General features: G+C 40.4%; 1 protein-coding gene across 6 annotated transcripts in view; it reads right to left on the bottom strand.

The window, feature by feature from the left end:
• Positions 1 to 219: 219 nt before the first annotated feature.
• TRDMT1 (tRNA aspartic acid methyltransferase 1) overlaps positions 220 to 14,855 on the bottom strand; it is a 43,756-nt gene continuing 29,120 nt past the window's right edge. For 5 of the 6 annotated variants that reach the window (XM_025216809.1, XM_025216814.1, XM_025216811.1 and 2 more), the window contains 6 exons: positions 13,611 to 13,680; positions 12,563 to 12,646; positions 11,405 to 11,775; positions 7,878 to 7,935; positions 7,005 to 7,134; positions 220 to 563 (listed from right to left, as the gene is read on the bottom strand). In XM_025216809.1, coding sequence (XP_025072594.1) covers positions 463 to 563; positions 7,005 to 7,134; positions 7,878 to 7,935; positions 11,405 to 11,775; positions 12,563 to 12,646; positions 13,611 to 13,680 — 814 coding nt within the window. In that variant the 3' untranslated portion in view covers positions 220 to 462. The remainder of the gene's footprint in view (positions 564 to 7,004; positions 7,135 to 7,877; positions 7,936 to 11,404; positions 11,776 to 12,562; positions 12,647 to 13,610; positions 13,681 to 14,855) is intronic. The other variant, XM_025216812.1, reaches the window with a different exon arrangement.

The following is a 14,855-nucleotide window of genomic DNA, read 5'->3' as shown; positions in this document are numbered from 1 at the left end:
AAACCTCATAAGAACACATTAAGCTGATACTTACAGTTGTAAAGAATATCCTGAATGCAGAACAAATAAATACCTGACATTCACATCTGTTTTATATTCTAGCCCAATTTTTGTGACGTAATATGACAGTTCTACCCATCTGCATTAAGAGGGACACGTAAATGCTATAGTTTATATTTTACAAACTAAAAATAAAATATAAGTAAAACAATCAAGGTGTTGGCAGTATACATTTAATAGTGCACCTGTATGCTCCAACAGCTCAAATATTCAAACACAAATATCAGCTCAAATGTTCAAAAACAATGTTCAGCAGAATATATCTAGCCATTTCAGACAGAGATTTGAGTTAGCAATTATTTTTGTAAAGCTGCTATCAGCGTCACTATGTTACTCAAAGGAAGTTATATTCTGAGTTAGCAGGCCTGACAGAAGTACTCCTCATCAAATTCAGGTTCAAAATCATCTGATCAGAAGTGAAATCAGTTTAGCCACAATGTGTACATTGAGACTATTTCCTAGGAGACGGTAGCGCTGCTTCACTGTTATCTTGTCAGGAAAACCTACAGACAAAAAAAAAATTGTACAATACAAAGACAAAATTAATTTCAGTGTTTCTTTTCTTTTCAGGTTTTTGGATTTACACAAACAATTCCAGGTAAAGTTATGAACAACTGTAACATGCAGCACAGATCTCTAACTTTACAAATGACTATAAAATGTAGCTTAACCTGCAATCAATTTTGATTCGTCTCTCCTTGACATGGCACAGGATGTCCAAGGTCCATGATGCAAGAGGGGCCCTCTTTGGGGGGGGGAGAGGTGGGGAGGAGTTGTAGCAGAATAAATACTGCACAGTCCCTGCTCTGCAGTCTTTTAGTGGGATGCCCCAAGACAGCAATGGTACTGAAAGAAGGGTATGGTCACAGCCGCCAGAAAATGTGATGATTCAGCAGGCTGCTTAGGCCTTCTTTTGGTGGGGATCCTCAGGAACTCCAAAACTCACCATGTAAATCAGCAGTGACAAGTAACATATATGAGCTCTGCAGAAAGCACTAAGAAAGTCTCCATACTGGAGAAGCAAGGGCTGGGAGAAGGAAAGATGGAGGCCCAGGCTAATTTAACCTGGCCAGGATGGGGAGAAAGAACTGAGAAGAAGCTCCTGGGGTCATTAAATTTCAGGCAACTTTTATACATATAAAGGCCTGTGTGTGCATGTGTATCAGGGAAGAGTATGCCTATAACTATGCCTATAACTATAACTATGCCTATAAAATGTATGCTGTACAAACTTCATTGGAAAACTCCCATCCAGAGTGAGCACAGGAGAAAATGTGGCCAGAGATCATCGGAAACAAGGGCTGAAAGCCAAGGAGGAGGTGGCTGGGAGGAGTTGTTCCATATTTCTCTGCCAGTTTGTAAGGCTTATATATGGACTACTGTGGTAAGCACTTTCTCTGCCAGCTCCAGATGTTCTGCCCAGTTCACTGACACCAATATTTAGGCATCCACTTTCCTCCTCTGGGTCAGTTACTTGGCTGAATGTTTCTTAGATCCCCATACATATTCTCCTAGATGAAGTTTCCATTTGATCTATCGTATAAATTACATATAATGTATTTAATAAGCGTGTTTGAACAGTAATGGTTGTGGAGTTTCCTCTCCCTTCCCTAGACAGATACAAGCCCTAACTCTCTTACTTGCCTGGATAAATTATCTTGGATTTCTTACTTCAAGGAGAAATGACTTGAGTCTAGCCTACATCTGCAGACTTGGTGGCCAGAGGTTTGAAGCGCCTTGGTGCCTAATTTCAAAGTCTTTGTTGCTCAGGGATGCTGCTATCTAAACACATACACTACCACAGAGCTCTGACTCTAACTGACCATTAATTGCTTTTCCACCAAGTGTTGTGTGCCTGATTCCCATTTACACAAAGCTTCCTTTGCATTACTCTGGCAAAGCTCTAGTGCAAATGAGGATTAGCTCCAAATGTTTTGTCTTGTTGTAAGTCATTCTCTGGTCTGCATCCCTGTCATTCCTGTATCAACAACAGTCAAGTGGACAAAGCAAAAGCCTTCTGCATGCTCTGAAGTCACTCTCCTGAAAGCAAGTCACCAGTACAAGAATGGTGTGGTCAGTTTTAATGTTTCTGTGTTAACCTAATGGCAGTAGACCCATTCCCTGGGACCTGCCAGTAGTAAATAACAAACTGTTCTAAGATCACTAAATTCACTATTTTCAAGAAGCTCATCTCTGGCTTTATCTATCAAGTGCAGAAGTTCCTAAGCAATGGCTCTAGTTTGGGAATCTCGGCAAAATGTCTCCTGCATGAACCAGAGAAAATATGACTTGCAGAACTGTTGCAAAGACAGAAACCACACAGGAGTGTAATCTATCTTGGAAACTCGGTTTTTTATTTAATTACCTTGGCTTGCAATAAAAGAAGTCTGTCACAGCAGACTTTTTGCTGTGAGAAAGTAAATAATGCCAACATGGTGGCATTTGGCAAGTACCTCATAACACGTAAAACACCCACCTTCCTGACTTGATTCATGGTGGGGGAAACTGGCCTCTTGGTGGGGCAAATTGGTAAATTAATACAGATTCATTTACGGACCACAATTCCATGAATTTCAGGATTTGTGTTGCCATCTTCAAGTTTACCATCCTCCACAAACATCTGTCCTCTCTGAATGGGAGTCATTGCTAGGCTGGTGACACTGTTCCTCTTTGACCAAGGGCTACTTGTAGCCTTTGTTAGAGTATGGGGAGACCCAAAAGGATCAATAACTAGAGAAACTAGCTACTCCTGAACACTGCCAAAGAAGAAAATAATTCCCTATCCTTAGTCCAGTCTCCCATCTCAAGCTTGAAGCAGATATTTCAGATAGATGTTAAAATCTGGCAGAGGTGGGCTGGGGATTCTGTCTTTGACCAAGGGCTACTTGTAGCCTTTGTTAGAGTATGGGGAGACCCAAAAGGATCAATAACTAGAGAAACTAGCTACTCCTGAACACTGCCAAAGAAGAAAATAATTCCCTATCCTTAGTCCAGTCTCCCATCTCAAGCTTGAAGCAGATATTTCAGATAGATGTTAAAATCTGGCAGAGGTGGGCTGGGGATTCTGGATTGAAAAAAAAAATTATATATATATATATATATATATATATTTTATCTCGGTTACTTAAAATCTGATACACACACACATATCTATCTAGCTATAGATATACATATAGAGAGAGCTATATAGATATATATGGGTGCGTCTACATGTCACCCTATGGCAATGTTGTTACTGTGCCATGCTTTAGTACTTCCATTTGAACTGCCCATACTGAGCCGTGCATGCAGCACGTGGTTAGTTTTAGCTACTATTTGCCATAGTGACATGCTAAAACAGGGGAGAGCACTGCTACACGAAGTAGCTGCCAGTCATGTGTAGACTCACGTGATCGCTACGTTGCTATAGCATGTCATACAGCAACATAGCATGTTGCTACAGTGACATTGGGTAACATATAGATGTGCCCTATATATCAGGTTTTAATATAACCAAAGTAAACTGAAAAAACTCTCTCAACGCTAAAAAAAAGTCCAAATTTCCATCTCAAAATTCAACTAGACATGTCATTATCATATGTTTTCTAAAAGTAGCTTTCTCTGTTAGCATGGTCAAATATACAGGACTTAGAACTTTCCTAAAAATAATTCAATTTTTTACATCTAAAAAAACCTGTTAAAGACTACTTCCTGTTCAGAAATCAGAGTGTTATTATCTCAATATTGAGTAGCCAGTAACTGACCAATCATCAAGACTCCTCAGTGCAGTAAGTGACTGCACAGTAGCTGAAAAATACTGCACAGTATTGTGTCACAGCACAGCAGAGTGGTAATATGCTACTGCACAGTATTTTAGACTACTACACAGTAGCGTCACTTGAAAGATGTTCGCTGGTGCTAATGCACAGTAACTCCGGTTACTGTACATATTTAGTACTTGCTAATACAAGTACTAAATAAATGCACAGTAACACCTGCACACTGGCATCTCATGTAGACATACCCAGTTTCAATGCAACCATTATATATATATATATAAAAATCAGTGGCTAGAAGCTAGAACCATTTGGGGAAACCAGAGCTTGTCTGAAGTTACGGAGATATTCTCCAGATGCACGGTTGTAGTTCCATTTCCGTCAGAATTAAAGAACCATAGAAAATTAGGTTGGAAGGAACCTCAGGAGGTCATTCAGTCCAATCACCCGCTCAAAGCAGGATCACTCCAACTAGATCATCCCAAGCAAGATTTTGTCTAGCTGGGTATTAAAAACTTTCACAGATATAGATTCTACAACTTCTCTGGGTAACCTGTTCCAGTGCTTTCCCACTCTCCTGGTGAGAAAGTTCTCCCTAATAATTCTTCCTTTTCCTGGTGAGAAAGTTCCCTTGCTGCAACTTGAGACCATTGCTTCTTGTTCTGTCATCTGCCACCACTGAGAACAGTCTAACTTCATCCTCTTTGGAAGCAACCTTCAGGTAGTTGAAGGCTACTATTAAATCCTCCCAAGTCTTTCTTCTCCAGGCTAAATAAGCCCAGTTCCCTCAGTTTCTCTTCATAATTCATGTGCCCCAGGCCCCTAACCATTTTTTCCAATTGGACTCTTCCCCAAATTGTCTACATAATTTCTGTAGTAGGGGCCCCAAAACTGAACATAGTACTCCAGATGTGGCCTCACCAGTGCTGAATAGAAGGGAAGAATCACTTCCCTTCAGCTGCTGGTAAGTCATTATCATAGTCATGTCATTAATGCAGTCCACTATGCTGTTAGCCTTCTTTGCTACAAGGGCACAATGTTGGCCCATATTCAGCTTACTGTCCAGATCCTTTTCTGTACAGCTGCTACTTTAGCCAGTTGGTCCCCAGCATGGGATTGTTCCATCTTAAGTGCAGGACTTAGCACTTCTCCTTATTGAACCTCATGAGATTTGTTTTGGTCCAAACCCACAATTTGTTGAGGTCACTCTGAATCCTAGCTCTACCCTCCAGTGCATCTACTACTCCCCTAGGGTTAGTGTCAACTGCAGACTTGCTGAGTGTGTACATCAACTCATCTTCTATACTGTTGATGAAGATATTGAACAAAAAAACTGGCCCCAGGACTGACCTCTGGGACACTGCACTTGATAGCAGTTGCCACGTACACATCAACCCATTGACTACTACTCTGAGACCAACGACCCAGCTAATTTTCTAACCACTTTACAGCCTGTTCATCCAACCTGCACTTCCTTAGCTTGCTTGTGAAAATGTTGTGGGAGACCATATCAAAAGCCTTGCTCAAGTCAAGGTATATCACATCCTCTGCTCTTCCCACATCTACAGAGCCAGTCATCTCATCATAGAAGGCAATCAGGTTAGTCAGGCATGACTTACCCTTGGTGAATCCATGCTGACTGTTCCTAATCACCTGTTTCTCCTCCAGGTGCTTATAAATGGATTCCTTGAGGACCTGCTCCATGGTTTCCACTTCCTGTAAGCTTCCTTTATTTGTTTTTAGCTCATTCAAGATTTCCCTGCTAAGCCAAGCTAGTCTTCTGCCATACTTGCTAGTCTTCCTGCACATTGGGATGATTTGTTCCTGTGCCCTCAGTAAGGTTTCTTCAAAATACAACCAGCTTTCCTGGACACCTTTCCCACTCAGACTGGCTCCCAAAAATCCTCCTCATCAGTTCCCCGAGTGAATAGAAGTCTGCTTTTCTGAAGTCCAGGGTCCTTATTCTGCTTTTCTCCTTTTTCCTTCCCTCAAGATCTTGAACTCAATCATCTCATGGTCACTGATGCCCAAGTTGCCATCCACTACTACATTCCCCACCAATTCTTCCTTGTTTGTGAACAACAGGTCAAAAAGAGCACTGCTCCTCATTGGCCTCTTCAACACTTGCACAGGAAATTGTGCTCAACATTCTCCAAAACCTGCCTGGATTACACTGCTGTATTGCCCTCCCAGCAAATGTCAGGGTGATTGAAGACCCCCAAGAGAACCAGCACCTATGATTGGGAAACTTCCCCTAGGTGTTTGAAGAAAGCCTCATCCTCCTTGTCCTCCTGGCCTGGCGGTCTATAGCAGACACCAACCATGCCATCACCCTTGTTGCTCTCTCCTTTGATCCAAACCCAGACACTTTCAACAGGTCTATCTCCAGGTTCGTACTGGAGCTCTGGGCAATCATACAGTCCTTTTATATAAAAAGCTATTCCTTCTCCTCTTCTCCCTTCCCTGCCTGTCCTTCCTGAACAGTTTGTACCCATCCATGACAGTGCTCCAGTCATGTGAGCTATCCCACCAAGTCTCTGTTATTCCTATCATGTCATAGTTCTGTGACTGCGAGGAATTCCAATTTTCCTGCTTCTTTCCCAGGCTCTGCATTCGTGTATAGACACCTGAGGTAACTAGCCAATTGCCCTACTTTTTCAGGAAGATTGAAACTGCTTCCCTTCCCTGTTGCTCCTTTCTGCTTGTGCTTCTTGCAGGTCACCCACTTACCTCAGAAGTTGCAAATGGTGCATGAGGGGGAAAGCCAGTAGTTCTTAACACTGATAGTTATAACAGAGCTCCCAAACTGACAACAGATGCAGCCTTATTATAGTTGTCAGTAATGTTCGCTATTCTTAAGTAAACAATATTTTCTAAACCAAACAAAGGCCTCTGCTTCATGGCCATTCAAGAAAAGAGAAGATTTAGATCCCATAGTTTACTTTTCTAAGATGATAAAAATAAATCTGATTATACAACAGATAGGAATGTTGTTACAAACTGAGAGAAACTGATGAATGCTTAGAAGAATAGTAACAAAACAGAAATGAAGTTATTTTTAAAATAAAGTTGTATTAGAAGAATTATTGAACAAAAAACACAGAACGTTCCCTTCAATATACCATGCTGGCAACTCTAGCTCCCCTTCTGAAGGCTGGACTAGAAATGAGGTGCTTAATGGGCACGTACCAAATTCTGGAGGGAATCCATGGAGATTGGCTATTTCTCTAGGAGTAAAGTATCGCAATTTTAGCGTTGACAGTTTCTTAAGCTTCTCTTCTTCTGATAATGTCTCAATAAATTTGAACACTGACTCAAGCTGTAAAGAATGTCCAAGACAAATATGGATGATGAACAAAGACTATGTAAAATTACATCACAACATTCATATCTTTATGAAATGCTTCTCAGATGACTGTGCTGCCAAAGATAACACAGCAACTGCATTTTCTGTTTGAAAGTATACTTTGCCTTATACCTCTTCAGTCAACATCTTAACAAATGTATCTACAAGGAAAATAACCATGCTGCCATGAAGGAATCGATCATTTTTTTCAACATACTCAAATGTGCAACCACAAAACTATAAACTTCTGTGAAGGGTAAAAGAGATGACTCAGTAAGTGGGAAGCTACAAATCAACCTTTACTAAAATTAAGCTATGGGCAGTTGGCTCAGAGGTAGCTTTGACATGCCTCTAAATTGCAGTTGTGCATTCCTTCTGCCAGTAGTGTAGCTAGGGTGGGCTGAGCAGGGCAACAGCTCTGTATGCCAACTTGGAGAAAGCACCATTGTGGCCCCCTCCCCACCCAGCCATGACACTAGGGGTGATGTTAGTATCCCACACCATTGCAAGTGAAGGTCCCCTTAAATCCAGCACTTAAATATACCCTATCTGAGAATTTAAAGTGAATTAGAGGGAAACACAACTAGTCTGTGCCATACAATTTAGTTCTTAAGACATTTTTATTATAATAAATCCAGAATAGTTAAGCAGAAGATGACAGATAAAAACATTTTTAATACTATCTGCTTTGATCTGTTTGAACAGTCATCCTGTACCTGCACATCCTCTGCTGTCTGCAGCACTGAGCCTGTTCCTTCTACATAGTGTCCGTACCTTAAAAACAACAAAACCATACATGAAAAATGTTATTGGGCTTTACACTACAGAGAAGGGCAGAAATGCACAAAGGTTATTTTGATGTTGCTAACAGTCTCCTGGAAAGGTCACATAAAAAGTCTTCTTAAAAAAAAAAAAAACCCTAACCCTGAGAAGGCTAGACTAGCATCTGAAAATCATCTCCCATCACTGCATAAAGAATTTAGTCTTGCTAGTGCTAGATAGTACAACTAGCCATGGATTTTTTGCATAATGTCTTCAAAAAGGCCACCTAAGTTGCATACACAACTCTTGCATTTCTAAGTATAAAATGGTTCCTTGGGCTCACAAATCGGGCCTTTGTCCAATTTAACATCCGTTTTACCTGCAGTTTTCGAAACCAGGCTTGTTGAATTCATAGGAAGATATGGCCATCACCAAGAACCTAAAACTGTCATTCTGATGTGCAAAGAGCAAAGTTATTCAGTCAGATTGTTGCATTAGTCTTTGGTTGTTAGGTTTTTTTGTGGGGTGGGGGAGTTACAGTTTAACAGTTAAAAAAAAGACATGAAAAAATAACCAGTGTGTAATAATAAGAGAGTGGACATTATAAACCATACTAGGGCTTTTTTGGAGTCTTTGTGGTTTATTCTGTAAATACATGTTTACTCTATATTCTCTCACAAGCTATCATTTAAATATAATTATAGGTTTGCCAGACTCAGAAACAAGCTCTGTTTGCATGATAGCATTGTGCAAGTATGTCCTGAACACAGAGATTTAGAGAGTGAAATGGATGGGCTTTGCACAAAGCAATCATCTAAGGATCATCTGTCCAACAGACCATCATGGGTCACACTCCCCATCAACTAAATCCTTACTTTACTATCCTCCCTAAAATTTTCTATTCCTGTTAAAAGGACTGTTGCATGGTGCTCTGTATGGTTTATTTGGGTCTGCTGCGCCCAGTGCACGGCTATGTGGTACCCCAAGTTTGTATTAGCCTTTACACATCACAGGAGAAAAAGGAGAAAAATGTTTTCTCTTATGTGCAATAACCCTGTAAGGGCTCAGCCATGTAAGGTGCTAGGTATGCCTGCTCCAATCTAGCAAGGCATTTAAGTATTCAGCAGTCCTATTAAAGTCAGTAGCAGTGGTAACATGCTTAAAGTTAAGGATAAGTAAATGCTCTTCAGAATCAGGGCCAGGTATTAAAAAAGTAACTGATTCACATTTTAAATGTATGGTCAGTAATTAATAGGCTAAATTGGGGGGGTGGGGGGTGGAAAGAGGGAACGAGTCTTTTAAATCTATTTTTTCAACATTACCAAGGAATTCCAATTCTTCATTTACTACATCAATGGATCTCAACCTTTTTAAAGTCACAGCACCTCCCCACCCCCAACTTTTCTGAATGTAGCAGCACCTCAGTTAAGAACCACCGTCATGCTGCCCCAACTTACCTCAGTGGTTCTCAACTGGGTGCCACCACGGGCAGGTTAAAGTGCCCCACATACTTTTTGGCCTCATTAGGGTTTTCTCTGCTAACCACATCTCCATGGCACTCCGGATGGGAACCCTCACTTCACCAAGCTCTGCTTATACACAGAGTAATTTGCATATTTTGCATAATTTGCTCAGTTGCATAACACAATGCCAGTCCTAATCTGCTGCCTATTTCTTACATCATAACAAGCACTGGTTATGTGCATATCAGTTAAGCGTACAAACCATTTAAGGGCATAGCATCTTTCAGCCTCACTGTCGTAACCTCACTCAGGACTCTCCAACTGGTGGCCCACAGCTGCCTCTCCTGCTGCAGGGGAGGATTTAGGGGTCTACATGCAACCAGCACAGCCTATGTGGTAAGGAGTGAGGGAGCTGCATGCTGACAGTCCAGCCCGCATGGCAGGGAGCAGGAAGCCGCATTCTGCTGGTATGGCCTGCACAGCACGGAGGATGCCGGAGGGTGTTGCCCCCTGTAGCTGCACATACCCCTAGCTTTACTGAAATAGTACAGCCCTAACCTAACTGAACTCTTTAATTTCATACTTGGTAAAACTGACTAGCAGGTGTCTATTTCAGAGTTTCTAAAGCAATCTTGAACTGGAACAATTCTGTCCATTTCAGGCCACTGGAGGCATAAGGCCCTCTCCCAAACAAAACAACAAGATTCATGAGGTGAAAAAACTTAGCCTGGGTTGATCCCTAAACTAGCAAGTATTGTTTACTTTGAATTCTGATAAATGCCAATCTTTTTTCAGTCCCAAGGCAACATACTTAAACAGAATATTCTGTATATACTTTTATAAATAAATGGATTTGGGACAAAACGTGAATAATTACAGCTTCGTATACTGGCATTTCAAATCTTTATTTTAATCAGTAATCTTTTTCTTGGCATCCATAAAATATAAACAAGGCACTTCTCTAAAAGACTTGTACTGTGACAATTATAAATACAACACATATTATATAGTGTGGAACTGTCACACATTTGAGAAACTGCATCATGTCAAAGTTTAAATCTCAACATTTTCATGAGCTGAAAAGACAAACAGAAAGAAAAAGGTTTGTGTCAACCGATTGATTTTTGTTACAATTTTCTTTAGAAAGGTAGTATATAATTGTCTTTAATTAAGAAACAAAATTTCACACTAAGAAACAGAATTTTCAATTTTGAAAATGTGAAAAAGAACATTTTAAAGCTTCCAAAACCTCTCTCACATTTCTTTTTGTTCAGAAAAACTATTGAAACCAAACGCTTCCTATAAAACACTTTTTGATAGTTCAGCATTTTTTGTCAACACATACAGCTTAAAAATTCTTGACCAGCTCTGATGACCATTTGGCAGCTTGTATAATCAGGTCATCAATATACAAAATATGATTTGGGAAGTTACCAGACAACTAGGTCCCAAATACTCATCTGAAAGAGTCATCATTTGTGTTTTTTCTGCATTAAAAGTTTAACTGTTGCTGTAATAACTAAAGAACAGCAATCTTCAATGGGCGGAGCTTCATTAAAGTTAATGGAGCTATTCTGACCTAAAAGCCAAGGATCTGGCCCCACTCTGGAAAATATCAACATCTATAAAATGTAGATACAGTTATAAGAAATGGAGCTGTCATGCATACTGCTTTGTAACTTCAGGGAGCAATATAAAGAAATTCATTAATGAATTACTACTCTACCAGCCTGCTGGAACCATATTTCTGCAGAGATAATTAAGCTTCTCTGAAGGTCATGAAACAAGAAGCATTGTTGACCTCTTTTTGGGACTGGGCACATGATGTTCTGCCAGAGAGAGACTGATTCTCATGCTGGTATTTTACTGGATCAGAAAGTACGCTACAAGAAAAGTTGTTCCAAAAAGGCCTCTTTTTTAATTAAATGCTGTTTCTTGTGTTCAAAAGGACTGCAAAGTAAGGCCTGCATTTAGAACATCTAGGTAAGGTCCACTCATAGATTTTCATTGAGACTTACCCTTTTGTGAAGCATGTGGACCTTCTGCAGGTGGGTTTAACAATGTCTAATAGGAAAGCATAGCGAAGTAAGGATTTGGGTGGCAAGTAGTACTGGCTCATTTTTTCACTGTCCCCTTCAAGGAAGTCTTTTAGTACTTGCATAGAGAAATCATTGTCCTGGTTCTGCTTTCTTTTCATCTCTTCCATTGTTTCAAGTTTAAAAAGAAAGGCTTCCTTTGGTGAACACTGCCTCTCACCACAATCAAAACCAGAGTTTGGCACAAGGTTTTCCTCTTCAGCAAGTGTGGATGAATTGTCCTTTTCTAAGCCTAGAGGAACTTTGTACTTCACTGAGTTATTTGACTCCTGATCTGGGAAATATGTCAATATCTAGCATGAAATAAAATATGCAAAAGATTACAGTAGCATACTTGTACTGTGCAACTACCAATAAAGTTCATGCAGTGATAAAGCAATCCCTATCTAAAATACAACAATTACTTTATTATCTCTCTTTCTATAAATATTTTTAAATGATTTTGGTATTATTAAGTACTAACCTTTTTTACATGCATTTTTAGATGCACAAGAACCAGATGAAAGTTGTGTCCTTTGGGGCTCGATTTATAACCTAAAACTCAGGATAGGTTTACTGAAATATTTGTAAAATCCTGGGTAAGTTTCACTCTTTTCCCCAACCTTGATGCCCTTCTCCTTTTTACCTTACCTTTTACATCTCCTGGGCACTAGGTAGCAATTTATCACCTTCACTCATCACAGAATATTCTGGGCCTCATCGGCCAGGTCCTCCTCAATGATGGGTATGCACAGTCCCCTATTTTCTCTCTCCCTAAAAGCCTTAGCAGGCATAACTGCACACAGTCAGCCTTTCAAGAAAAAATTCCACTGGCTATAGGGGATCATGACAAAGAGTTCAGTACTTTGGTCTGTCCTCATCCAGAGATGTGCCCATAAGGGGTTGTATAAGTCACATAAGCAACTGGGGCTATTTCATTCCCTAACAGGTCTGTGAGGAAGAAAATGGAAGGTAGCTTAAAGCTGTTTCCCTCACACATGCTCACACAGCTAAGATGAGCATAAACTGGGCACAGCTGAAGATGTATCCCCCAGTCTTCAGAAAAAGAAAGAGTAGTTAAGGAATAGAAATAAATCTCACCTGATCTGAAGCTTGAAAGGAAAATGGCTCTGAATGAAGCTTTGCAATCAGAAAATATCGCAGTCTAGAATTTGGAATGCCAAGCTGTAAGCAAAACCCCACAGGCAGTCAGTCCACATGACAGACTGGCAAAATGATTTGTGCTGTCATGAAAACTGCTAGTTACACTTTTTATATTAATAAAAAAAAAATTCTATTGTATTCTCACCACAATTACATTAGCATTACATCACACAAATACATTAACATTAATCTAAACTAAACCTATTTTCAACTGGCACAAAAGGGTTTTAAAAATGCACTCATGCAGAAATCTCAACACTGTTAGTTTGTCATGAAGGGCCACTGTTAGTTTGTTGTGAAGAGCAGAAGTAATTTTTCATGACCCATAAAACCCCAGTTTTTCTATCTAGTAGCAATATGATGAATGCCCTCATTTCCCACAACACAGACAACAGAGTGGTAACTGGTTTATTGTACTTGTCATCACACTTTTCCTATCTAACTTTCTTAAACATATGGATTATTTTTTCATATTTCTGCTTCTTCCTCCAAACATCAATAGAAAACTTAAAAAAAATAAAGTGTACATTTATAAAGGGAAGTGAAAGAAACTGAAATGATTTCTAGACCTAAGTTTTAGGGCAAACATGCTGCCCTTTATCTGGCATGCTCTATCACATGAATGAGGAACTGGATGAGACAAGTCATAATGAAAAAGTGCTTTTTTAATTTATACTTCCCAAGCTACTACCTCAAAGATGCAGAGATTTCTAGCTAGCATTCTAAGGGCCAGATCTCTTCCACAAATAAAATTCCTATTGACTTAAAACGTATCCAATGGCTGTTAAACCATTACAGGAATTAGCTCTGAACAACACTTAGAAGCATATATGTACTGACCCTGACCTAGCCAGAAGCTAAATTAGATGGCATGACTTATCCAGAGGAATAGTCTAAACATGAATGTATTTTTTTCTTCCAGCATGTAAAATCTTTTCCATGTACCCCATGTTTGATGAGGAGTTGTTATAATCTTACTACTCACACAAGTTGGAGACAAGAGAAATTCTTGATATTTAAATCCACATGCCTCTAGAGTTTGTACAAATTCATTTCTGGCAATGAGAAGAAACAAAAGCCAATTATTTTCTATAAGCAATTAGCTATATATAATGCATATGCTTTCTATTTCCATTTTTTCCTTAAATAAAGTTCTATTAAATGAAGATCTGTAGGTGTTAGACAATTAGCAGTCACACAACAAAGATTAAATATAGATTTGTACATATCCAGCTAGTCACACACTTCTGAGTCTCAGAAAAGGGTATATAAAGATCAGTGTTATTCCAGCCAAGCGAAGGATGATTGGAGACATGCATGGGAACTCCACATCTATTTAGGAACAAACATTCCTCCAAAAAAGTCTCCCATTGCTAGAAATAGTACTTGCAACATGTCAGAAGCAAAAATAATGAGCAGGAAACATTCTCCTGAGCTGTGGATTACCAAATAGTTTACAGTGGGTTAGAAGCAAGATATTAAAACTCATACAGGTGGTTGCGCCAGAGGAGAAGGCAGACCTCTTTAACAAATTCTTCACCTCCGTTTTTTTGTGCAGGGACCAGGACTCCCCCACCGTGTTTCAAGACAGACTCAAGGGGAACGCCTCAAGACCTAAGGTTGAGGAGGACTGGGTTAGAGTGCTTCTGGAGGGGCTGGATGTGTTCAAGTCATCATGTCCAGATGCTCTCCACCCCAGGGTGTTGAGGGAGCTAGCAGAGGTTATTGCTGGGCCCTTGGCATGGCTTTACGAGCGTTCATGGTGCTCGGGCCAGGTGCCAGATGATTGGAAGATAGCCAATGTGGTCCCCATCTTTAAGAAAGGGAGGAGGGAGGACCCGGGCAACTACAGGCCCGTCAGTCTTACCTCAATCCTGGGGAAACTCTTTGAGAAGATCATCAAGGAGCACATCTGTGATGGGCCGGCATCGGGGATGATGCTCAAGGGCAACCAGCACAGTTTCATTAGGGGCAGGTCATGTCAGACCAACCTGATTGTCTTTTACGGTCAGGTCACAAAAGCACTGGATGCAGGTGTCATCGTGGATGTAGTCTTTCTGGACTTCAGCAAGGCCTTTGACACTGTCTCCCACCCCATCCTCATTAAAAAACTAGGCGACTGTGGCATCGATGCCTACACAGTCAGGTGGATTGCTAATTGGCTGAAGGGTCGTACTTGACCTGGGGGGAAGTGGGCAGCGGAGTCCCCCAGGGCTCAGTCCTTGGGCCC

This window comes from Alligator sinensis, unplaced genomic scaffold (assembly GCF_000455745.1).
Source record: "Alligator sinensis unplaced genomic scaffold, ASM45574v1 scaffold623_1, whole genome shotgun sequence".
Classification (NCBI taxonomy): Eukaryota; Metazoa; Chordata; order Crocodylia; family Alligatoridae; genus Alligator; species Alligator sinensis.
This window is presented reverse-complemented; position numbering and strand designations above follow the sequence as displayed.